Source organism: Micromys minutus, assembly GCF_963924665.1.
Source record: "Micromys minutus genome assembly, chromosome: 12".
NCBI lineage: Eukaryota > Metazoa > Chordata > Mammalia > Rodentia > Muridae > Micromys > Micromys minutus.
This window is the reverse complement of record NC_137981.1, coordinates 23,212,649-23,239,491: the sequence shown is the minus strand read 5'-3', so window position 1 is coordinate 23,239,491 and position 26,843 is coordinate 23,212,649. Positions and strand designations below refer to the sequence as shown.

The window sequence follows — 26,843 nt, the reverse complement described above, 5'->3', positions numbered from 1 at the left end:
ATAGTCTTAAATTTATATATTTTTCTTAATGCGTTTTAACTCATTTTTTTTATAGAAAATAAGCTTTAAAACCCCCTTTTATATCCCATCAAAATTTTGTGCAAATACTTCAGGTCCATTATTCCAGTCTTCAGACATTAGGAAAAAGTCAATAAATACAAGTATCATAATAAAGGCTTAATTTTAAAGTGTCAATGTGTGTCATGGTAACTTAACAAGGGATAGGGTGGATCCATAAGTTAATAAGATTCAAAACTCAATTGCCAGCACAAAATTCGAGCACCAACAGAGGTTACAACTGATACACCACAGGCATCTCAAGCTCTCCAAATTTACCCAGTAGCAATATAAGCAAATAGTAAATGTGTGTGTAAAACACGATGTTCTAGCAACGTAGACCTGGTTTACATAAAATAATGACAACTGTCAGCATGGGGATTCGTCTGAGAAATGGCGAGACAGCAGGACTCGATTATTAATCCTAAAAAGGAGAGATAAAACTGGTAAAGACTCCCCCACTAAAAGCCTGGTCTTTCCTCATTGGGGACCTTTCGCATAGACCTCATTCATATACAAAACCTGGCCAGAACCCTGCTCACAGACAACTACCTTCCATCATCTCTGTGGATCTTTAGTTCAAACAGCAGCCCTACTCATAAGAGGACTAGCACAGGGGTGAGATTCTGATGGCCTGTTATTATGTACCACAGCAGGACGAAATCAGCAATGTACACATCTTGCCTGGTAAATGGAGTATTTAGATGTTTCTGGTAGAAAGACGGCTGGGTGGCATGAGGAGGGACTCGGGCCTCTGGGATGGATAAGTAAACTTGTGTTTACCTGAGACAAGTATGTGCAAATGGTATGTAATTCAACCGGGACATAAAATGGAAGAGCCAAACTAATAGAAGCTTCTGCACTTTAATTTTAAGATTTGCTGAAATGGAACCTCCAACATAATAATAAGCTGCACATAAAGCTATTAGAGAGCAGACTGTTTTCAAAGGACAAATTGGCAGGTGATGGCTGTGCACTTAATGTATCTTTGGTTTAGGAAGACGAGAATATCGATTAGAGGCCACACAGTCCCCAGAATGCAAACTGCTGTGTGGAGCATGCAGTTCTTTTGGTCGTGCTAATGGCCTTGGGATGCTTGTCTTGGCCTGGAAGTTCTGAGGCTCTGCTTGGGGATTGCTTATTTGTTTCTGCTTGAAAGAGCCAGAAGGGGGACGAAGTTTAGATGTTTTCAGATTCAAATGGTTTGCAAGATTGTTTGGATTAGATGTTGGCTGATGTTTTGAATTGCACGGTGTGATTCCTGGTGCCTTCTTACATGTGGAAGTTCTACTTGGTGATGAATCAGAATCTGGAGGAGGTGACAAAGAACTCATTTTGGATGGCTTTAAAAGCTGCAAGGACTTGGGCTGAGGACATTGGTTTCTTCCAACCCTCTTAGACTGGTTCACTGTACTTGACTGGGAAGGTGTCTGAGGAGGAGAAGTTACAAACTGCACTTCGCTAGTTTTTTTCTCTGCCAAATGATAAGGCTCTTGAGCATTCAGAGTCATGTTCAGGTTCGTTTCGGAAGGTATGTCCTTCACCACATCCACTGCGAACTGTGGGCTTGACGAAAAAGGACGATCTTCCAAACCACAGCTGTTGTCTTGGGAGCTGTGTGTAAAGCTTCCATCTGGATGTGCACCACCCGGACACATGCCTTGGACTGCATATTCACTGTGGGCCTCGATATGTTGAGACTTTATTAATTTTCCCTGGGCGTGGTCTGTAGATCTGGGAAGGCTGTTGGAAGGCTGTAGTACTTGAGGCTGTTAAAATTTAAAAACATTACCAATAATTTATATTAGAAATTTACCAAGAATTAATGGAAGTTTTATTACAATTGGGCAAAACTGTCACTTATTATACTTTAATATGGAAAAATATGTAATTTTTTTAAAAGAATAAATAAAATATCCAAGCAAACTCATGACACATAAAAATGATAATGCAAACAAAAGAGAAACAAGCAGCAAACACTGAACAGGATCCAAAATTAAATAGGACAAAAGAAAACCTTTAGGTATTTGCTGAAGGGGGAGGAGATCCCTGCATAGATCTTCACCCTTGTCTACAAGGAGCTACAGAAAATTTCTGTAGCACTTTGATTCAATTTTCTTATGTGCACTCACATCTAAAGGTGACCTTCAGGATAACCCACTTTATACACATCATGTGCACACATGTCTATATGTGTACCATGTGTGTGCCTAGTAACTCTAGAGGCTAAATTCAGGCATCAGATCCCCTGGAACTAGAATTATATGGTTCTAAGGTGCGTGTGGCTGGGAACCGACCCTGGCCCTATGCAAGAACATACAGAGCTCTAAACCGAGTCATTTCTCTAGCCATTATGCATTTTAAAATTTATTTTTTAACATTTGTTGCCAAATGCTGGGCATCCTTTGAGAATTACCAAATACAAGGTTTAGAATAAAAGACTATAGTATTAGTTTATGTAAAATTTTAATAACGTATACAAAAGTATCCAATACACTTAGCCCAGTATGTGCAAACCTCTAAGTTCCACCCTTAGAGCCCCCAGCAAGCCAAAAGTCTTTTCAGTGAGAGCTGAGAGGGCATAGAGAGGCAAGCTCCTGGAACTAGAACCAAAGCACAGCAGACAAGCTCTTAAGGTCAAGTATCCTGTGGACCTTCAGCAGCCTGCTGAGACAACGCCTTCACAAACGCAAGAAAACATACAACGTCCTTTATTTTGGGCTATCCAGTTTTTACTTTTTTTTTTTTTTTAGGGGTCGGTTAAAATAATCAGCAATCATTTCCTCTCCAAGGTTCACACTTTCTACTTAATATTTTGAGCTAAAGTTTCAAAAACTTCAGATGTGAAATGTGAATTTTGGTGAAATTAAAATTTATTTTCACTAATGGAATACTTTTTAACTATGCCAACCTAAAAAGAAGCCTGCAGAGTGCCTCTCTCCACTCCTGCTGTGGGAATGGACCTCTCTGACCACGTCACTGTGTTCTTCTACTCCTGGGCCAGCACTGGAAGTGGCTGCCTGGGGTCAGCAGTGACACACCAGTGTGGCATGGCTAGGACTGACTGAGAACTCAGGATCACTACTCAGCAGGGATGGCTGAGGGCTGCCCAGTACTTTACAAGGTAGGGAAAATCATAAGATAATGTCAGTCAACGCTCCAGCGTGGAGGAAGGAGGGGTCCACAAGCTCCAACTCCTGTGGAGCTGTGAACCAGCGGACAGCTTTGGGGGAAGGTGGCTGGTCTCTTTAAGGATGTTACCCTTGGTAGGTTAGCCAAGCTGCAGTGTAAGATCTAAACCAAGTACAACATGGGCAGCACAAACTGGACTGATAGGTTATTTTCTTTTACTCTTTAAAGAGAGTACAAATCTGGGAGGGATGGGAAAACTAACGGAGTGAGAAGAATCAAACCACTATATGCATTTGTTAAGTCCTTTAAGAATAAAAACGTATTTAAAAAGCAAAACAATAGTCAAAATCTGGACAGAGAAATAAATATTAACAGTAACTCTAACTGTAGAATGTTTAAGATAAGGCTAGCCCAATCACTGCCCAAAGCTAACTATCCCAGACTTCAAAGACAGTGGGCACTTTCACAACCTATTACCATGGAGATGAATAGCATGTCTCTTAACATGAAAGGTACCAAAATTCAGTGGATTCTCCTGAAAGTTTCCCAGTAAGCACAGAAAAGCAACCAAGATATCAAAAGGTTTAATAGAAAGATCAAGCAGGGCCACACTAAGGCAGTCAAGATCTCCCCAAGGCGTGGCCTAGAGGACAGTAGCACTAATGGCCAAGGATGGGGTCCTCGTTTTTTTCTCACCTCCAAATAGAATAAAGTTTTCTCATATCAGTGTATAAGATCTTAAAGCATTTTAAAAACTGAAAATGTCAGTGTCAATCCCTAGGAACAGAAACGTGCTCCTTTCCAGCAAAAATCTTTTCTTGTTAAGACAGAGAGAACAGTCAGAGAATCACAGACTGCACCCAAGATGTCTACTGACAATGCAGATTATTCGTGCTCCCTACTTCTTAGAAACATGTGGAATCGCATCGGGCAGAAGGACATGCTGCACATAGTCAACAAAATTCCAGTTACAAGACTGACAATTACAAAGTGACAAAGCTTTAAAAGTAGCATGCAGTCTTTATCTGAGGAATTAAGACTAAAGAGTTACATAAATAAAGTCTAAATTATCATCTAGTTAGAAATAAACAGTTATTTTATAAGATAAATAGTGTAAATTTGACATTTCATAGGAAATTATTTTTAGTAATACAATTTAGTTCCCTATCCTAAAATGATTGCTTTATGTCTGAAAACTGTAATTTGGGAAATTCCACCATTATGAAGACAGAAGGTTTCTTTCATGGAAGAGTAAAGAACTGATATGTTGTGAGGGCTAAGGAGACACCGTGCACTAGGTCGGCACTAACAAACAACAGGCCACCCGCCAACAGCTTCAAAACAGGTATGTGTATTAAAATGCATAGTGCTGGGAGTGAGAAAACCCAGAGATGGCCACTTAACAGTCCCTGTGCTTGACAGAGCACCTTAAATAGAGCAGGCAAAATAAACATCAAAACCACTTCTGACAGCATGTGATCAAAAAGAAAATGAAAGCCTGCGTGGAGAGAAACATACAGAATGTACAAGTGGCTGGGCTGAGGCTCTCCAGGGGGAGCAGGGATGGCCAGGTGGGCAGGAAACGGGCACTGCTAAGACTGCTTCACGACCATGACTAACAAAGACCACACTGTTCTCTTACTTAGATGCCATGACAATGTGGAAAGCACACTGCTGAGAGAACCGGCGAGGCTGGTGCCAATGGCACTTGCCAAGCTGCCTAACTCAGGGTGCCAGATGATGAGAGCTCCTGATCACTGCTAAGCGCAAATCCGAGGACTCGGAGGGCTTCGGGATCTCACTTGGGTGGAACCAGAGATTCAATGAGGGGAAGTATAAAGTCAGCATAAAATTGGGCAGTAAGACAGGTCAACCAGACTTGAGGAGAAATTCACAGTATTTCCTGTTATCTGGCAAGGTTTCCCAGGAAGTACAAACTAGTCCAGGCATTTCATGGCCTTTGAGGCTCAAAAAACCCATAAAAAGGCAACAGAAATCCAAGCACCATTGGGGCATTCCGGAATTCTCTTGTAGTAACAGATGAGTGAGACTTAGTACTCTGTCCTTGGACTTGTGGAGGGTTTGTTAGGAACTTTCTTTTTTTTTTTTTAACCTTTATTTTAAAAAAACAAAGATAAAAAAAAAAATTTAAACATTTTTGCATAAATGTATACAAATACAATTGTGTCAGTGTTTGGCTTTTTTAAATGTAGACTGATGTCTAGACCTTCTACCTGGACTCAGCAACTTCAAGTCTCACGTAAGAGTTTTAAGTAAACGTAACTATTCTACAAACTGTAAATTCTACAGATTCTACAAACTCCTCAGGGTAAATGTTATGTGTCAAGGATAATGTCAGCACTGCTGGGAAACTACGCAAAGGCTTGATGGTCGTCTACAGCGAGGGCCTCTGATGCCTATTTGGATGCTTGCAAGGATAACCGGAGACAAGGAGTCTCTGTGCAAGCATGATCACACTTTCTTTTGCATACTGGTCAATACTCCAAGTATTTGTTCCATAGTGGCGATTGAATACTTGCTCGCTATGTAATGAGAAAGGAAATGTTAGCTGTGTGTTCAAGAACAGCTCAACTGGCCATAAACTAGCAAAGGTGACTGGTTATGTCAATAATAGGTCATTAATGGTTAAATAAAAATTAACCTTTAAAATTGAATGGACAAGTAAGTCTGGATAATAGAAAATAATCCCGCTTTTCTTAAAGTGTTTGATGTTAATTACATATTAATGTGAATAGAAGTATCTTTCATAATGACCTAGGAGCTTAGTCATCAAGTGTTCTGTGTTTGTTTTGTTTTAACTTGAGTAGGCTAGAAAAACTATCTTAACAGGCATTTAGCTGTCTCCCTATTCCAGGGATTACACATGTGAGCCACTTTTCACAAGGCTTTCTGACACACATGTCACCTGTGATAATTAGAGTATAAGCATGCTAAGTTCAAGGTCTATGACTTTTGTAACTGGGTCTGGTAGAACAGCCACAATCTTTACCACATGAAAATAAATTACTTGCTACAAAACATGAGGTTTCTAGGTTCAAATGTACAGTTCAATAAGTTAGGCACAGCTATGCATTTTAAACCAACAGTAGCCATGTGTATTACGATGCCAAAGCTAAGACTCTTTTATTTCCTTCCTGATTGAAGAACTAGACTTAGAACATTAAGGTATATTAAAATATTGAACGAATTATTGGATGACTCCATGATGGAGCTAGTTAGTCAGACATAGCATTGAATTACTCAGCTTCTAGAATCAGACTGATGTTAAGAGTTTTGCATCTATTCCTTACACTTGGTGAGATATTGAGCAAATCATCACAGTGCCCTGAAATAAAATTTTGTAATTAAACTTCTGCAAATAAAGTCATGACTATCAGGTCCTGAACACAAAGCTTAGCATTTACAAGTACTGGAGGAATGTTATACTCCAAAGTGGGAAGCAGGGCTTTCCTTCTTCCCAAGCATAGAAACCTCAATTCCAAATTTGCAGTGCATGCTGGCTACTTTTCCTGAGACACCAATAGAAAAGTTATTAGCCTCTTTTCTAAATAGATACACAGATATTTAATGAAGTAATGTTCAAATTTCACACACCTTGTCAACAAGTGACAAAGATCTATTTTAAAGCATCAGAGGTTTCTAAATGTAGTACAAACACATTGTTGTCTTGCTATTTGGTTACTGTTACACATTCATGGGATTTCAAACTATACAATGTAACCACATGATTATATTACAGTTGGAGTGCATGAAATCTACATATTCAATACCATCGTACAGATAATAGCTTTCCTGAAAATCTTCCCACTTGCTTCTGAGTTGATTCTCACCTAGAAAGAATAACAATTAGATACACCAAGACCAAACCACTGGTGGAGCAGTCTGTCTGGATGTAACTCACTAGAAGAAATCCCAAAGGAAGCTCTTCATCGTTACTGTTGTGTTACATCACAACCCAAAATTCTCTAGAATTACCATGTTGCATTTCCTAAGCATCCATCCCCTCCAGTTACTAGCAAAAAGGAGGCAGCTAAAGTGTCAAGCCTTAAGTAAAAATGTTCCAGTCTATAAGGGAGAAAACAGGAAATGATCAAGTATCAAATTGCTATTACATAACACACATGAAATACCTACAATCATTTTCTGGGCTACATATGAGTTTACTGTTGTTATTATTAACAACACTTTAATATTTAAAGGGAAAATGGGAATGGAGCCATCTGTAACATGCCTGTAATTTCATGCATGCAGGCTCTGACATGCACCATGCAAACTGGGAGAAAACAGAAAAGCAAAACGTGAGCATGAGGTAGGTGGTAGGAAAATCTGAAATTGTACTGTACCACGCTTTGTCAGAGAAGTAATGGACTAACTTCTCAACTCCTTGCCAATGGCACAATGGGAGAGCAGAGACAAGAGAAAGACAGGACAATGGCGTCAGAGACCAGACAGAACACTGAGAATCGCCACGATTGGGCAGAGCCAAGGGTATCTGCTCTGCCTGTTTTTCTGAGCATTACTCATTATTGTAAAAAGTATATCTGCACATGGTAGATCATATTTGCTAGATTTATATGTTGTTGCTAAACTGGTTTACAAGTTAGAACAAATATTCGTGCTCATAGAAAAGTATGCTTAACACTTTTTATACAAAGGGATCACTTGAACTTTACCAAACAAAATACTGAAAAGAATTTTGAAACAACTTAATACTAATATTCCAAAATCCTAAAGAGATTAGGCCTCATATAGTCCCTCATGAAGGTAGAAAAAAGTAAAAAGAAATTTGTAATTTTACAATCGTAGAGCATACACTAAAGCTAAAACTAAATGAACTTTTTATTTGCTAGTTTGCTTCTATTGCTACAATGGCACTAAGGGCTTTTTAAAAGGTATTTCTTTTTTTTTATTGAAAGACTTTATTTTAAAAAACAAAGATAAATGTACAAATTTTTAAGCATTTTTGCATAAAAGTATACAAATACATTTTTAAGGTTGTAATTAAGTATTTGTGGGTACATATACATATGCATATGTATATATGTAACAATAATATAGGAAAAGAGGTTATTAATTTGAGGGGATAGGAGAGAAACTGGGAGGGGCTGTAGGGAGGAAAGGGGGATGTGATACAGTTCTATTTTAATTAAAATATATTCTTTTTTTTAAAGGTATTTCTAACTGGACTTAGAAATGACGTTCTAAATGATATGTGACCTTCCACACATCACTGAAGACAAATTAACTAAGCCCTACTATAACAAGCTTCAACTAAATCCAACCATAACTCCCAGTGGTTCTGGAAACTAGGAATAACACTCTTTTGTCCTCTCTATTTCAGAATGGCACCTCCAGAGCTCAGAAAACTTAAGAGGACATATGATTAATATGTAGATTGCTTAAAAACTACAGAAATACAGAATTCATAGATCTAGCTAACTGCTTTTAAATTATCAAAGAGATCAAAGCAACTGTGTTTACTGCAGAAGCTGTCACCAAGTCACTGACTCCATGTAGCCATCTCTTAAGATAATCTACCACATCTACCCAGCAGATGTAGAGTGCTGTAGGATAAATTCTTAATTGTTGATTAATATTAGGGTGTGACTTTTCACAAATACTACCTCAGGAACAAGGGCTGGCTAAAGAAACACTTTTACCATCTGCAGAAAGGGCATCACAAAAAGCTTCAGACAGAAAATACTAAATGTTGCACCTGCCTCAAGTTCACATACTGACAGAAATGTCTAGGTTTATGGGAAGTCCTGCTAGACCATAAGTTAGGTGTACATTTCTACTTAACAAACCAATAACTACATTAGATAACATCTGAAATTGAATACAAAAGGTATATGACATTTCATAAAAAAAAAAAAAAAACGGCTTAATGCAAAATTGACTTGATCTAGTTTCTACCAAATTACCCTAGTTTCCACTTCAACAAAATATTTTAATTTTATGAAAAGTCGATCTCAAAGCTAACTGCTCATAAAAGCACAAAAGCTGTTGCAATCACGCACACAGAGCTGACCGACATCACATGTGTGAGTCAATCATATTGGGCCATGTAAACCAAGCCTACAGGCATGTCTGGCAGCAGGAATATGCATGGTAACTGCCTCTAGTGAACACACACGCATTTAGCAAATGATTCCTTCCAGAGCTCTGGCTAAGGACATGCTGGCACTGGATTATACACGAAGATAAAATGCACTGCAATAATTTATGTGAACTAGAAGAAAAAGATTCAATCACAATTACTCTCACATGATAATGCACTGTCATCTACCAAGAAAAGAGTGATTTTTAAGTTATACTATATGAAACATGTTTATATTATTCAAAAGTATCTAGAACTACAAAAGATTGTCACCATATAAAAGACTAAAGAGAAGTACCTAAAACTATTTTAGTTCTTTTAGCTCCTTTAGAATGAGCCCACTAAATTGTGTATCAGGAAATTTTAAAGGTCATCACAATAAATTGCAAGATGCAGGCTCTTGATTTAGAATGAAATCTAATTGTAGTGTGTTGACTTACCCTGAACAAATTACAACATCACTATGATTAATTGATTTATATTTCTCACTATAAAATTAGAGTGATTAATAGCTCTGACTATGAGTTATATGGATAAAGTAAGAATTCAAATAAAATACCTACATATTCAATGTTATATTTATCTTTTTATCAAATATATGGTTATATTTTACAAACTATACATAAATGTTTCCAAATATTTTTGAAAATAGTTATCAAAATGAAGTACTGAATTATTAGATTAAGACTATGGACTCTGAAATATAATTCTTGAAAAGAAAAGAGAAAAAAGAAAAAAACAGTGAAAAAGCAGGCAGGCTCTAAATTCTACCACTTCAATGTATTTCTGGTAAATTTAATTATTAGGATATAAATTTAGGCATCAGGAAAGCCATCGCGAACTTGCTGAACCATCAGGACATGTACTTTACGTGGCTGCGCTCGTTCCTTCCCATCTAAGCTGTTTTACACAGCACAGATACAGGCAATTACTAAGATATTTTAAGTAACATAAGCAAAAGAAAATTCAGATGTTAGGTGTAGCAACAAATAGGTGTCGTTCTTAAATAAGATGTTGAAGCACCACGTGTGGCAGGAGACACTATCTGGACTTGTCATTAAGGCCTTCTGCTTGCCAGAAGCAATTTTTTAATTAATTTTCCTACACTATAGCACAAATTGCATCAATCAATCCAATGCAGGTGGATGCTGACATGGAAGGAGTGACTTATGCACTTAACTGTCTCCATAGACACAGGTCTCTACATACCTAAACAGACATTAACTTCTGTAGTCTATAAAAATTTTATTTGAAATCAAAAGATAGCAAAGTAAATATTAGTATTCATTTTAATAAAAATATAAAAGAATACAACTCATCAGTTCTAGAGAAAGCCATGTAAAAGCCAAGAACTTCTATACTGCTCTCCTAGGGTTAATCTTAAATTTAGCAAGATTTCTGGCCAGTGCAGCTTTGTAAAATGGCCTGGGTACACACTCCTAATAAATGATGCTCTTACACTGTGTGCTGGCTACAGGCTCTCCTCCATACTGTATCGACCACTTCTCACATCTTCCACTCACTCTTATTACTCAAAATGAAAACCAAACTGCTACTTCTAAAGACTCAGTTACACTCCCGACCTCTGTGTCTGATAATAAACATAGTACACTCTAGTCAATGCTCAAGTAGGCATCAGAAAAATGAAACATCACAATGAGAGAGACACTCCTTAACTCCCACTTATTACTTATAATCAACCTCTGACTATAAAGAGTGCTGGGAACTGACAACTATGTAAATGCAGAAACAGGCATTATCACGTTTAATGTTCATTTAGTATAGAAAGAAACCTGAGTCCTATACATAACTGTCTCCAAAAAACCAATGGGTACATTCCTATGACCTCATGGCCTTACTCCATTTATCTCTCTCTCTCTCTCTCTCTCTCTCTCTCTCTCTCTCTCATACACACACACACACACACACACACACACACACACACACACACACACACAAAGATAGAAAAATAGCTTTGTTGTAACCCCTATCCACAGGGGTGAATCTCAGATAGTACAGCAGTTAAAACATACCTCTCTTCCAGAACCTATCAAACTCACTGAGAGATGCTGAAGGGTATATAATGAATCCTGTAGCTATGACTACAGAGATCCTCTGAAAATCTGCAGAAAAACATATCCGACCAGAGCCAAATCATATAACTAATTCTTATTTTATCTAGAATTCATGTAACTTATTTATAATTGATAAAGACATAATTTTTTTTAATTAATTTTATTCTAAGTTGATTAAAATTCCCCTTGGGATACTCTACCTAAGGATTCCTATCTGGTAGGAATCACAGAGTAAGCCATGGAGAAAGTGTACAACTAGCTCTGACCGACTCTCTTTCACTAATATTAGCTTTGGTGGGGGGCTGACTTTTCAAAAAAAAAAAAATACACCAACTTACCAGGTATATAGTAAAACACATAACCTAAAGCAGTCAAGACGTGTGGAAGGTCGAGTAATAACGGAATCATTAAACGTGTTAGTAAACCATGCATATTCAAAGCCACTGCTTCTATGCTGTGAAGCAGCTAAAAAATTATAAAAGACATTAGTGGTTTAAAAACGGCCTTGAAAGTTTTTAAAAGATTTTTTTAGATGGTAATTAAATACAGTTAAAGCCTCTGATTAGGAACTATTCAAAGTGTGCAACGGTCTAGTAAGCCTAATCCCTAAACAGTATGCATCTGTCCATCAAATCTGTGTATATTTCAAAAATAAGCAGGTAAAGATAATTTTATCTTACGTATTTCATGATCTTGATAAGATCTACTTAAAGACAGATGCATGCCAGGAGGTCTAGGATCACCAGTGAAAGGTTTCAACAGCATTATGGTGAAATTAACCTCTGATAGCTCTCAGAAAGCCATAGTGGAGGTTTGTTTGCATGCAGTCAAGGAAATGTTAGGAGAGCAGACCACGGGGAGTGCTCATGTAGCAGGTGCCTGAAGATTACTGGTAGGAAAAGGAGGTACTGGAGAGGGAGGGGCCATGCAGCAGGGGAATACCATGAAGGGGAAGCCAGAGCAGGATGGGAGTGAGGGGCACAGACTCACTCTGTCTGCGGTGCGGTGGAACAGTCCGTGGCATCCCCTGGAAGGAGCCCTGCCAAGGAGAGAAGGAGGGAGCAGAATACCCACCCTGTGCAGAAAGAGATGGGGTAGGGAGGCATAATGAAGAAGGGAACCAGAGAAACCAAAGTCACATTTGTTTTTGCTTTTTAAAATAACACAGCAACAGTGTTAATGAGAAGTAAATTTCATTTTTTTTAACATACAGGCAGCTCAAATCTAATAAGACATCAGAATTCAAAACCTAGTTGTCAAATATTTTGCAGGAAGTATCTCACAACTCTTCATAGGTAACACACAGATAAGCCTTTCTGGTATGCATTAAACCAACCATCATATATATCTGAAGTATCAGACTATTGTTTTGCAGAAGAGCACTATAAAAGGGAAGATAAATTATATATATTTACATATAGAAATTTTAATATATGAATCAGGAAATCAAACATCAGCACACAATTTTTTTTCAAGTCATAGATTTTGAAAAGATTAGAACACAAAAATAAAGAAAGCTAGAGTTAGAAATAATTAGGATATTGTGACAGCAAGTTCTTACAGAGTGTGACATGCAAGACACAGGTGACACATGCTTTTTAGTATGAGTAACTAAAGGTCCTTAATTTAATTTAATCATGTTTTATTAAAATATATCAGATGTTGAATGCCATAGAATCAGATACACATTTTGTCGTAGTTTTACACTGTAGCTAAATTAAAAGATACCCACAAATAAAACTACAAAACACAAGGAAATGGTTCCAGTACTTGAAAACTCTGCTGCTTTAACCTGTTTTCTAAGTCTTCAAAGCAAACACTGCTTCTTCCAACACATACTCAAAACAGCTTCAAAATGTCTCCCATGTCGGAATAAATCCTAATTGAATGACAGATACTTATAAACAGATCAGTAGATTGCTTTAAGAGCCGTGTAAAACTTGCTATTGGCCTTGAAAAATAATTCCAGTCAGCCACTGATTTCATAGGTACAAAGTGCATGACATGGTTGTTTTACCGAACAGTGTTCATACATGAACAGTAATCTTTTGTGTGCAGACTTCTATCTGTTAGAATTTGAAATCTCAGAAGCACGGGTGGCTCCTGCCAGTATTTATAAAGGTAGCTGGCACATGTTTTATGTAAAACCTGATGCCTGAAATGATTAACATTATACTATGTAAAAGCAACTGTATGACACCTCACAAATGTTACTTGTTCAAATACTGGTGCGTTTGTGCGCACGAATGTGTGTGTGTGTGTGTGTGTGTGTGTGTGTGTATTTCCATACATAAACCCTTTCAAGTGGTGAATATAACAACAATAAATAAATGTATAAATAAGACCCTTTGAGAAACTATATACAAATATATCCAGATATACACATAAAAATCTCTGAGTTGTAATATGGCAACTCCCAGTGAAAAGGAACATGGCAAATCTGAGTTTAAAAGCAAAATAGTACCACAGAATTGTTAACCAATCATTTTGTCCAGGATCCAAATCAAGAAAGCATTAGTCTCAAAAGAAAATCGCATGGGAGATTAATCAAGAGAAGTCTGTGAGATACACTGCTTTTTCAGTTACTCTGACATCTATCTCCCAGACTAAGAAAAAGAAAATAGGTTTCTTGCTAGTAAAATTATAAACACTAATGTTTAGAAATCAATGTCTTTTAGCATCTATGGCATATTTCTGATTTTATAAAAATATACTGGGAAAACATGACATCATGAGTCTACTGCACAAACAGGGAAATGGCTGCTTCCAACACACAGTATTTCAGTTGATGTCATATGAACTAAGATTTAGTCTGTGTTAGAAATTATTCTAACGGAACATTTAAAAAATATATGCCAGATTATTTTCCCTTGACTCTCTCATATGTAATAGTCAGTTACTAAAGCAGGAGAAAGTAGAATTAGGTGCAACTGTGAACAGAGTTTTAACTTGTACAAGCCTTTCCATGTGACATGACAGCCTGTATACTCCCACACTTGTTTTACTGAAATCCAGCTGCAATACAGGACAGCTGATTGTGTGACAGGACATAGATCCTTTTGATCTTCTTTGCTGTCTGATAGACTGAAGGTTACTTTTTTAATTATTTAAGCTAAGGTGTTCAAACAAATGGCTGGTACCAAAAATACATTATGATAATTTGGAATTGAATGTGCAAACTGACTTTCTATCTGTAAATGTTAAGCTTATATGGTTGTAATACAATACTGGAAGTACACAGAGTAATAGAATTTCATCCTTGTCTTATGTTTTTTTTCATCAAAGTTATTTCTTTTACAATTTTTCAATTAAATATAATCACATCATTTCCCCCCCCCAAATTTTTCCCATATGCCCCCACTCCTCAAATTCATGTGTTTTTGCATAATTATTATTGGAATTCGCTATTAAATAATGCTGTTCTGAGAAGTGGGGTATACAAGGAGCAGTAAAAACAACCTCTGAGGGGAGCAACAGGGTCTGCTATAAAGCAGCCTGGCTTTGGACTTGTGGCTATCCTGTTATGACAGCCTCCAAGCACAGGGATCAACAGGACTGCACCAAGCACAGCTGGCTCTGTAACGTTATACATTTAAAATGAACCTTCAGCTGGGCTTCTTTATCATTTGATCTCCAAACTCAAATATACAGGCACATGGAACTCTGCTGGGTTTGAGGCCAGCCTAGTATTCACAGGGAATTCCAGGCAGCTAGAGCTAAACAGTGAAACCAAGCCTCAAACAAAAAGAAAAATAAAGTAAAATGACCTTCGGTTTCTCAGAGCACCAGGCTCCCACAGCATTCCTGAGTCACTCAAGTACCTGAACAAATGCTTCTCAGCTTTAGCCTCCTTGTGTGCAGGGAAATGAGATTGCCAGCATCTAGGCATACTATTGGTCACAGTAAGCAAGCATCTTACAGTGGGGCGGAGCCGTGTCTTTTTCTACATTTAGTGGAATAGGGTAATATGCATACTGATATATATATATATATAGATATATATATATAGATATATATATAGATATATATAGATATATATATAGATATAGATATAGATATATGCTGCTTTTCTTTTTCCTCGGCTCTACTGCCTTGTTTATTATTTCTTGTGTGTTGTAGCCATTAAGAGATGCCAACCCCACTCAGTCAAATCTCCAGAGAAAATTCATGTTGATTCAAAGTACTTGCTTTCCCAACAGCCTGCTGTCACCAGCAGCCCTCTCCTCTGGCATCTGTGTCTTACTGCTTTTCACATCTCCTTCCTTCTCCTACATGGTTTTGCCAGACCCTAGTAAGTAACCCTCTCAGCCACCAACCCTTTCCATTCTTCACTGAAGGCAGATTTCTCCCCTCAGGTTTAGATAATGTTCAAAGGGAATTCTCACAAGCACAATAATAATAATCAAGTAACTGTAGTAATGTAAAAAACAACTAAGCTGTCTCAAGATGTTATGAGAAAATGTGAACGTGACAGATTATCATCTGCAGATTTTATATATATATATATATATATATATATATATATATATATATATATATATATATATATATATATATATCTTATACTAAGAGGATTTTTAAATAGCCTTTTCATTTTTAAATTTTCTACCTTAAAAAACCTAAAGTTTACAAACAAGAACTATACTGTACCCCTACATTTGTATCACCTAGACCCTGTCTAAATATGCTGAACTCCTACTTTAAAAAGAGCATCTATGGGATTGGAGACATGGCTCAGTGGTTAAGAGCACTGGCTGCTCTTCCAGAGGTCATGAGTTCAATTCCCAGCAACCACATGGTGGCTCACAAACATCTGTAATGGGATCTGATGCCCTCTTCTGGTGTGTCAGAAGACAACTACAATGTGCCTATATTAAATAAATGAATAAATAAATAAATAAATAAATAAATAAATAAATAAATAAATCTTTAAAAAAAAGAACATCTGGAGCAAGGTGTAATTTTTGAGTGAAAAGAAAATCACTCAAAAAGAAAAACAAAGTATTTCAAATGAAGCCCAATGAATGGGGGGGTGGGGGGGATATCACAGAGTAAACTCATTATTATAATAACTAGATATTTAAATATTATTGAAGTAAATAAACATGCATTTATTTATTCCCAGAATGAACCCCAGTACTGCACTAATTCCTAGATTAGACTTTCTGCCTCTGTGCTCATGAGCTTTCACACTAAGTTTCACTATTTCCCTTAGAACATGTGTGTGTTCTGGCCTAACTGTGCACTTACTGTGTCCGCCCCCACACCCTGCCACCTTTACTAGCTGTCCTGTAGTTAAGAATGGTCCAGTCCTCCCATTTTAATTTTCAAAACCTCTCATCTGCAAGGCTCATCTGTGTGGTTTGGAGATAAAAGTCCATGGACCACTTGCTGGCCAGGAGTCCTATGTTAAAGTACCATGCCAGCCATTTCTTTGTTTTAGACGTGTAATAGGCTATTTACTATATACCTTGATTTTCATCCCTGTCTCTGAAACAAAGGAATGTGGCCAGGCCTATAAAAAGTGATGGTGAAAGCAGAAGTCTGAGCTCTTGACATCGATCAGCTGAAGTCCTGACCGTTACTTCTCCCACAACACTGTAAAACACTGTGAGACTCAGGAATACACAGGAGTTGTTCTCCACCAGTCGCACAGAAAGGCAGATTAATATCCTGTCAGGTGGGGGCTGGGGGAGGAGAGTCAGGGAAATTATAAAGTTTAATGACTTCCCTGAAGATGCAAAGTAACTCATACTTTACAGAAAAACCAAGTAATAATATTTAAAATTACAACAGACTATGGGAAAACTGGAGGCCCCTACAAAGATAAAATGCTCATGTAGAGACACAAAACATAATCTTTCATCTCAGACTTGTCTCTGAACATTTAAGTTCCCACATTTGCTTTCCTTGTCTACGCACGCCATTTGCCTTCTCTGAGAAGACCCCTTCACCTTCCCTCACAATCTCCTCATCTGCCTAGACCTTTCCAATCTCTGGCCTTCACAGACCTGTTTTTACCAGTGACTCAGTAGTTCCATTGACTGTTGGAACCGAATCGTCTGCTGTATCTATCAGTGTATTTCCTTCTCTGATTCCTCACTTTTCCTTCAAGAACTAAGATGATCTTCAAGTAAGTTAATTTCTATTATCATATCATCCCACAGAGAATGCAATTTAGACTTTATATTGAAAGAAACAAAGGCAGAAATTTTGTAAAATTTAAGGTTTAACATTTTCTTAGTTGGACTGACTATATTAGCCTTTATATTTTCCTATTAATCTGTGTTACTAGGACTCTACAATATAAAATACAAAAAGAATCTCAAAGTATACCAAGCTCTAATTAATGTAAGTCTATTACTTTCTCCATACAATAGGATGATGTCTGATATACTGAAGCAAGTTCCAGGTACCAAAGCTACTTTTAGCACTAAATAAATTTTGATATATAACACTTTCAAAAAGAACAAACAATATTTAGGTATCTATTTCCTACTGATTCTAATAAACCATACCCTATGTTTTTATGTGTTAATATTTCTTAATTCCCTTATTAGTCTATAATTATAATAATAAATTGGAAAAGTTTCAAAACAAAAGGGATTACCTTCAAAGTGGGACATACTGTGTAAGTGGGACAACAGTATTACTACTCCCACAAGAACATGCAATGAGAAAAGAGTAGACACTCAAATAAGATGGGCCACAGTATGCAGAATGGAAAAGCTATTAAAAGCACACTTGCTGTATAAAGCACACAGGAGAAGCTTTGGAAAGCACATAACAACTAGGAGACAAGCGAAGCAACTCACCTAAAAAAAAAAAAAAACAGCTAAGGCAGATTCAAAATTATTAGTGGTTAGATTAAAAATCAAAGCAACACAAAACAGCAAAGGGCGGGGTGAAGAACAGGTGACTTACAGGAACTCTTCTCCAGGGTGTCTGGGTATATTTATCAGCATGTGCACACTTTTCCTCCTTAGGTTTCTGGTGGCAGTTACAGCGGGTTGCCTGGAGAAAAGCCACAAATGGTTTAATTTTGCACATACACACAGGCAGTTTGAGGCTCATCAAGTTGCCTAGTATAGCTCTGGATACTTTGAGAGCAGACGTGCCTACCTCAAACATCAAGGTCTCCTTTTTCAGGGACTGTATTTAAGAGAAAGCCAGTGAGCCACATTTCAAATAGTCAAAATTTCTCTTGGCAAGCTCTTAAATTATCTTAAAATCTCACCATATATAATTTTATGTGTGTATATCACATATAGATGTAAAACATGTAAAAATCAAGGGCACAGAAAGAGTACTACTGAAATTTCTATTCTTTTTCTAGTCTATTTTGACCCTGCTGTTGTAAATTACTGTCCTCTGCCCCTCACATGAGCTTTGTCAGGCCAACTCTAACACTTGCAAGAGAATTTCAAGGCTGGGACTGATGGCATCCTTCATTAGATGGGGGGGGGGGGGGTGTCCAGTAATTCACCTGAGATTCTAGACACACTTGAGTACCCTCCAGCCAGCTACACCAACCTCTGCCCAAATGACTGTGGCTCTGTTGTCTTGAGGGAGGACTAGAGTTTATACTCTCTGGAGCATTACCTAAGCAGGAACTCCATCGGGCAGCAGTGGGGTAAAAACATCCAGTGGTGTGGCTGCTATGGGCTCCCCATGCTCCTTTAAACAACCCTTCACCTATGCTCTGAAATGAAACTCAGCAGACTCACTGGTCCCCAAAGGTGGACTTTTGTGATTCTACTTCAGGCTGATGATGAGCCCTATAAGACATGATGTTTGTTTATAACTCTCTGGGGAAAGTGTTCTTAAAGACCATTTTTTCAATGGATTTCAGATGGAACTCTTCTGGATATTAAATACAAACAGTCCAGATGCCACGTCTGTTTCTCTCTTCATCCTGCTGGAACTCTTTAATGATCTACTAGCTTTACTGTACTGTATTATCAATTCGAAAATAAATTCTCTACATAATTCCAATCGCCTGCCTCTTTAACCACGTCTGATCTGTCTATTCCGATTCATAAGCTGGACGCCTGTCATATCACCTCAGAGCACACACAGGTCACTGTCATATTCTTGACATTCTCAATGAAATTGGTATTTTATAAAGCTGAATTTACTCTGTCATATTGTTTTTTGGCTTTCAATAAATATTACTTTGAGTTTTGTAACTTTATGCAGTTATTTTTACCTGTTCTTTAATTATTATAAATTACCCTATAACTGAATTCAAGGTATTATACAAACAGTTTTCTTACGAACATTTAAAATTATATAAAATTACACAATTACAACCATAAAATTATGAAGACTCAAGCAAGCCTTACTCTGAGAAATCATTTGTCATTGCCACAGACATGAAATTACTCCTCTAGAATTCCTTCCAGCATACCACAATACCTATGGCCAAGTACTTAGCTTCTTCAGTCTGCTCAGAGATAAAATGCCCAGGTACTCATTTCTCAGAACATGTCTGAAAGAAGGCCATTTACTCTCCATCAATAAGCAAAAGTAAAATGAAGAATTTTACATCCTCACAAAAGAGGCCATCAACAATGAATCTAAAAAGAATCATTCACATGGATACTTCATATTTTATGTCATAGTTCGATCATATATTCTACCGGAGCATACGTGCTCTGAACACAATGCCGCATGAACCTTCAAAGTCAAAACCAACATCAACTGCACTTGTCCTCAGTCCTCTGCGAGCGAACACTGCCCTACTGTGAAGAGCCTCGGCTTCAGTCTCTTATAATACTTACAAGCTGATGCTCTAATAGTTGGATTTTTTCATCTTTTTTCTTTATTTCCTCTTTAAGTTGTTTGATTTCATTTAGTAAATCTTCATTCTGAAATAAGAAAAATGTTGCTATATAAAATTTTCTACTGGGAAGTTTAAAGTCAATGAGGTCAAACAATGAACGATTTATTCATCTAAAAGGAAATCTGCTGAACAATTTTAAAATAGTTTCATGGTCTGATGGCAACTGGCATGTAATCAATGGGGAAAACGGAAGTACCCGCTAACATCGCCAAGCTCCCACCTGGATCAGCATTTATGATGACACTGACTACAAGGAGGCAAGTGCTTAACTGCTTTGTATTAGCATAATAAAGAAACTGGGCCAAAGGTTAGGCAGGAAGGAAATCACCATGTAAACGAACTTCAGCTAAGATTTCAAGTACAAAGTTGTCTGTTAGACAATATCAAGGTCAAGACAAGGAACAGAAAATTAATGTATAGTAAAACTGTATACTTAATGTATAGAACTGTATGCTTAATGTGTAATAAGACTGTATGCTTAACGTATAGTAAAACTGTACACTTAATGCACAGTAAAACTGTATAATTTATGTATAGTAGAACTTTCAGGATTGGCGCAGAATTCAGCAGAACATAAATATGCCAGAGGAGTAGCAGGGAAGGTGTGTTCTTCAATGGGCCACTGTCCTGGCAAGGGCTGCCTGAATTAAAGAGAAAGGCATCAGCCAACATCATTAACTAGACATCCCAATACTGCAAAACAGAAGCTGCACCCAAGGCATTGCAATACTCCAGATGAGAAGCCTGAATCAAGAGTGATCAAGGCAATTTACATCTAGTGTGAGGAGTCAAATCTGTTTCTAGCTTGAATGACATCAAGAATGGCTATGAATCAAAAGAAATAGAGAACACAGGACACAATAAACTATTCCCTCTCAGCTTAAGAAATACAAAACAAATGATCTGCCTAGACACAAAAGAAACAGGATATGAATTGATGTCAGTTGCCAATGTGCCTATCATGTACTACTAACATATGAACAACTTAAAAATGAAAGAGCACAGCAGTGTTAAAGGTTAAAATTAGCTTTGTCTCTTTAGAGAAAATTCCTGGCCTATAGTGTGCTGGCACATCCTTGTCATCACAGCAGATCAAAGGTGAACACAGGAGGATCTGAGTTCTAGGTTAGGCTCAGCTACACAGCAAGCTTGAGAACAGCCTGACCATCTGATCTGGACCAGTAATGTGGAATGGCATGGCTGGGAGGAACTGAGTAACAAAAGCAGACAACACATGGAAAGGGCCAGATTACTAAGAAGTGTAATCTTAGTCTTATGATTATGATTGCTTTGTATATCATTTGGCTCTTGGTAAATTACACAGAAGCCTAGAAGCAGCCTATGTTCCTCTGCCTAACTATTTCCAGCCTGAGCCATTTGAATCATCTGGAAGCAGCATCTGCCTTGTCCATGTAGAATTCATATCAATTTCCCACAGTTCATTTCACTTTATAGTGCTATGCTATATCACACCACAGGGCTGACCCCTCAGTTTAGCTTTCAGACTGAAGAAGACGCGTGAAGCAGAATTTCAGCTTATCTACGGATTATGTGTAACTGAGACAGCATTATGTCACATGAAGTCTCAGTAATGTTCTGAGATTATGATATTGCAATGACTAACAAGCATGGGCAATTAAACCTTGGAAAAGGGATGTGAACCTTACTTGAAAATATTAAATGAACCAAAAGGATTTGTGTATGCTTGAGAAGTAGTTGTAAAAGCGCTATCTACTAAAATCAGAAGATCAGATTATCTACAAAATCTAAGGATCAGAGAATTATACTTTGAATTGCTTATTAAAATATACATGAATTTTATAATTAATTTTCAAACATGGAATAGGTAATGTCATTATCTTAATGTTTCTTCAACTCTATGAGTATATAAAATAGTACCATTTTAATTTCATTGAAAATCTTATTTTGATAATTATGACTTATGGGTATAAGCAACAGTAGTAACACAGGGGCAAATTACTTTCCACCTGACAAGAAATAATTTAAAGTCAAGCATCACTGGACTATGATTTTAGTTTCATACAGTAGCAAAGTTCAGAGAAAATCTGATGGTTTTACCAGATAGAAAAGCTCTAGGCTGGCCTGTTTCCTGTACGAGGAATTGATCTTATACATGGCCTTATGGATGTTAAACAAGTATTTGGCCTCTGAAGCTACAATCTCAGGTCATTTTTGAGACATTACCTCACTAAGTTGTCTGGGCTGGCCTTGAACCCACTGTGTAGCACAGGTAGACTTCAAATCTGCCTCCTGGGTGATGGGATCTAAGGCATATGCCACTACAGCCTGCTAAAAGCTACAAGTTTTTGATACCTCTATTATTCATAGCTTAAATGTTACTGCTGTATTATTTTTATAGTAAAAACTTTGAAATCTTCAGTGTAAATACCTCACCATACCTTATATATCTGATCACAGTCTTCTGGCTCTGGACTAGATGGCAATGACAGCTGGACATCATGCAGTGATCCACTTCCATCATGCTACCAGAGAAAAAAAGATAACAAATGAAAGAATACAATAATACCAGCATTCACCTGCACTCCAACTCCCCCTAGCCCACATGTAGGCAAAGAGGAAGTAAGAGCTAAGACTTCCAAAAGTACCTCCCCCTGTACTGGCCAAAGAAGATGTGCAAGAAAAGAGGGAACAGTTGCAAAGACAACCCAAGGAAACTGCAGAACAATGAACTTCTAGAGTTGGAAGATGACCACAGGTAATGCCCTAAAGACATTTATAATTAACTCAGCTAAGAAAAATGGGAAACTCAGCCAAATTTCCTTTGGTTAAGATATAAGTTTTGAGTATAAACAATTCAGATGTAAATTTAAAAACTCAACAAAGCTTGGCCATAAAAATCATTTGACTAAATACTAGGTATCCGTCATATGACTCTACACAAGACATTTGAAAAAAGGCCAAGTGATGCTCTCTCTCTTGCTCCGCCCCCCCTTACTCCTTCTCTTCCCCTTCCCTTCCCCCCTTTCCCTGCACAAGCTCATGGCCGGCCTCTACTCCTTCCTCTACTCTTCCATTCCTCTCTTTTCTCTCTCTCTTTCTCTCTGCCTCTACTACCCTCTTAACTCCCCCACGACCTAAATAAACTATTCTGTTAAAAAAAAAAAAAAAAGGCCAAGTGAAGTTATGTGCTAGAAATAAGGATAGACACAGACAAAGGCACTAAATAGGAAGGAACATCAGGAACATATACAAAAGGAAGCCAGAAATGTTCCATGTCTTAATGAGTTGGTGCTATATAAGCCCAAATACAAAAAGTTCAAGATTGTGATAGATAAGTCTTAAACGTTCTACAAGCTGCAGAATGTAAAAATAAGTGGGGGAAAAAAAAAACCAAAGTATTTTGCCCTTGAACACCAAAATGAAAAAGAGAGGATACTATTAAGTTCGAGCTTTTGGTGAACTGATTTACCAGTTTAAGACTTCCCATGTTCAGTGATTCAAAGGACAGTGTTAGAAAGATGAGCCAGTGCAGGACATCCCAGAGGTGATGCTGAGGAACTAGGTCAGAGAACTGCAGCAGATCTGCAGCAGCTCCAGGAACACTGCCCTCCTTAGTCACATGGGTTCAGAGCAAATACAACCATGCACTGACTGACGTGGGGGAGCAGTGTCTGAATACAAGGGAGGGGCATTTAGTCCATTAGTTCTACAACAAGCCTATTCAATCAGAAATGAGCCACAGCATATGTATTTAGCAAAGCTTAACAAGCAACACAGACTGCAGTTAAGACTAATAAACATTTGCCAAATTCTCAGCATTGGATAAAAATTCCATGTCTATTAGCAATATTATGGACACTAAGACCTGCGAGGGTCTCCTGTGTGTGTGTGTGTGTGTGTGTGTGTGTTGAACACAAGTATGCATGTGAAAAGCAGGAAACTACCCCATTGTCATCCTCAGGAATGACATCTGTTTCTTCTGAGATGGCCATTCACTGGTCTGATTTACCAATTAGGCTAGGGATACCCCTCCCTGTCTCTGCCTTCCCAGTGCTACCACACACTGGACACTTCACAGGTCTACTGTAGATTAAAATTTAGATTTTTTTTTGTTTGTTTCTTGTTGTTTTCAAAATGAGTGTTTGACTGAACAAGCCATTCCCCAATCCCAAAACATTAAATTTTGGAATGGTCAAAGAGAAAGGAAAGAAGGCAGGGACCGGGTGCTTATTTTACAATGCACATCTCAGGAAGTCCATCTCTCTCCCAAGAACATGGCATGCCAATGCAGGGTAAGTCTTACCAAAAAAAAAAAAAAAAAGAAAGAAAGAAAGAAAGAAAGAGGTTCTGAAAATGCAGCCTACTTCCAAATAACTAAATATCTTCCTGCCAACTATACAGAACATTAAGAGAATGGGAGAAAATACAGCACATACTGGATTTCAATGGCTGTGGGTGTAGTTGTGGGAAGCTATGCAGCAGGGCAAGATAAAGAAAAGCCAAGTCTTCTGGGTGAAAGAAAAGTGAGAGCTCAGCCAAGCTAAAAATACCAGGGATAAAAAAATCAGGAAAAATATTAAATTGCATCTAAATTCCTAGGCATACCCCAAGCACAACTGCTCTTGAACAGCTTATCCAAGGTTGAAAGATAGTCAAGAAATAAACTAAAACCATACACAGGCCCCAACTAGACTCTGCTGAGCACCACCAAACAGATATAGACCATAGGACAAAAGCGTTGAGAAAGGAACCATGGTTTCAATCCAGAGTTTGTAGCCTGAAGCCTATGAGACCTGTCCCTTTCTAAGAAGGAGGTAGGAGTTTGAGTGTGTGTGTGTGTGTGTGTGTGTGTGTGTGTGTGTGTGTGTTTACTATGGAACTCAATCAAGATGAAAAACTTCATATATAACACTGAAATATCTAAGACACAATACAAAATTACTACGTATATAAACAGAAAATATCAACTCATATGAACACCAAAGCCTAATGGCATAGAATTTAGAATTAACTAGAAGAGATATATTACTAAGAGTTATCGTTAAATTTTTTCAGAAGTATGGGTGAACTCTAGAAGTAAACAGAAGAAAATGTCTCTACCCACAAATAAAATATGTAAGGTAAAAATATATTTTTTTAAAATTTCAAGTCTTACTTGAGGTGACAGAATCAATATGAGAACAGATGAACAGAAATGATCTAACAGAACTAATTCAGAGATGACATACTGACCTTGAAAAATAAATGAACAAAGTCTGCTTAGGCATGTGTGGGGGCAATTACAAAAGGTGTCACTTTCAGTCACTGTGTACAAACATAAAACACAGGAACAAAGAGCTTAAGAAGCTCTATTCAAAGAACTGAACATATCAACTAGGTCCTATGAAAACAGGGGTTCACTTCAGTAACAGCAGGACTCTCAAAAGCTGGAAAGAAAAACCCCTAATCCTGCATGAGCCTAATGAGGAAGTCAGAGGTAAATAAGAGAAAGAAGATGTTATAGACAGAAGTGTATGGAATGAAAGTAAAGCAGTGTTTAGGGAGAATGGTGGTTAGAAAGACTGACGTAGCTCTTTCTGTAAGCGGCCAGAGGTGACAGGTAAAGATGGTTCACTACTCTCTTGACCCAGAAAACCCCACAAAATCATGCAAATCCAGAGGTTCAAACCTTTGTGTTCACTTTAAGAACACCCAGGAAATGGCCCAGGCCATCAAGAGTATGGATATCAGCAAAGCCACCGAGTATCTGAAATGTGTCACTTTAAAGAATCGATGTGTGCCACTCCAGAGGAATAAGGTGGAGTTGATAGGTACGCTCAGGCCAAACAGTGGGGCTGGACACAGGGACGATGGCCAAAAGAGTGCTGAATTTGTGCTGCACTTGCTTAAGAATGCAGAGAGTAATGCTGAACTTCAGGGTTTAGATGTAGATTCTCTAGTCTTTGAACACATCCAGGTGAACAAGGCACCTAAGATGCCCTGACGAACCTACAGAGCTCATGGCCAGATTAACTCTTACATGAGCTCCCCCTGCCACAGTAAGATGATTCTCACTGAGAAGGAGCAAACTGTTCCAAAGCCAGAGAGGAGGTTGCACAGGAATAAATAAATAAATTAAATAAATAAGTAAATAAATAAATGATGTCCCAGAAGAAACTGAAAAAGTAAAAACTCATGGCATGGGAATAAATTTATGTGGATAAAATAAATACAAATAATTTTTTTTTTAAAAAAAAGGAAAGACTGACATAAATAAACGGTGTCACACCTGTAACTAGAACATAAGAGACCAGGAACAAGTAGAGAACAGTAAGGAACAGGAAATACAACAACAAAAAACAATGAAACTAACAACAGTTTCTCTGGCCAAGGTGTGGTGGTAACTGTCTTTAATCTCAGCACTGGGAGGCTGAGAGGCAAACCCGTTTCCAAAATTCCCAGGCCAGCCACAGCTATAGAGACTGTCTTTAAGACAACAAACAAACAAAACCCAGGTTCTTCAGAAACTATAAAAACACACAGCATAAATGCCAAAGGACTATGGCGGAATGCAGACCAAGACTAGGACCAGGAATGAGAGAGCAGGGTCATAAATTTCTCAGATGTTGAGAATCAAGAGCATCACATGTAC

At 37.8% G+C, this 26,843-nt stretch overlaps 1 protein-coding gene across 5 annotated transcripts in view; it reads right to left on the bottom strand.

Annotated features, from left to right (window-relative positions):
* Window positions 1-1,579: 1,579 nt before the first annotated feature.
* Window positions 1,580-26,843, bottom strand: part of CCSER2 (coiled-coil serine rich protein 2) — a 103,511-nt gene continuing 78,247 nt past the window's right edge. For 3 of the 5 annotated variants that reach the window (XM_080926267.1, XM_080926270.1, XM_080926268.1), the window contains exons 7-12: window positions 22,651-22,734; window positions 20,169-20,255; window positions 18,310-18,399; window positions 12,376-12,460; window positions 6,989-7,040; window positions 1,630-1,826 (exon numbers count right to left, since the gene is read on the bottom strand). In XM_080926267.1, coding sequence (XP_080782393.1) covers window positions 1,763-1,826; window positions 6,989-7,040; window positions 12,376-12,460; window positions 18,310-18,399; window positions 20,169-20,255; window positions 22,651-22,734 — 462 coding nt within the window. In that variant the 3' untranslated portion in view covers window positions 1,630-1,762. Of the gene's footprint in view, window positions 1,827-6,988; window positions 7,041-12,375; window positions 12,461-18,309; window positions 18,400-20,168; window positions 20,256-22,650; window positions 22,735-26,843 lie in introns of all 5 variants that reach the window. The other 2 variants (XM_080926269.1, XM_080926271.1) reach the window with 2 other exon arrangements.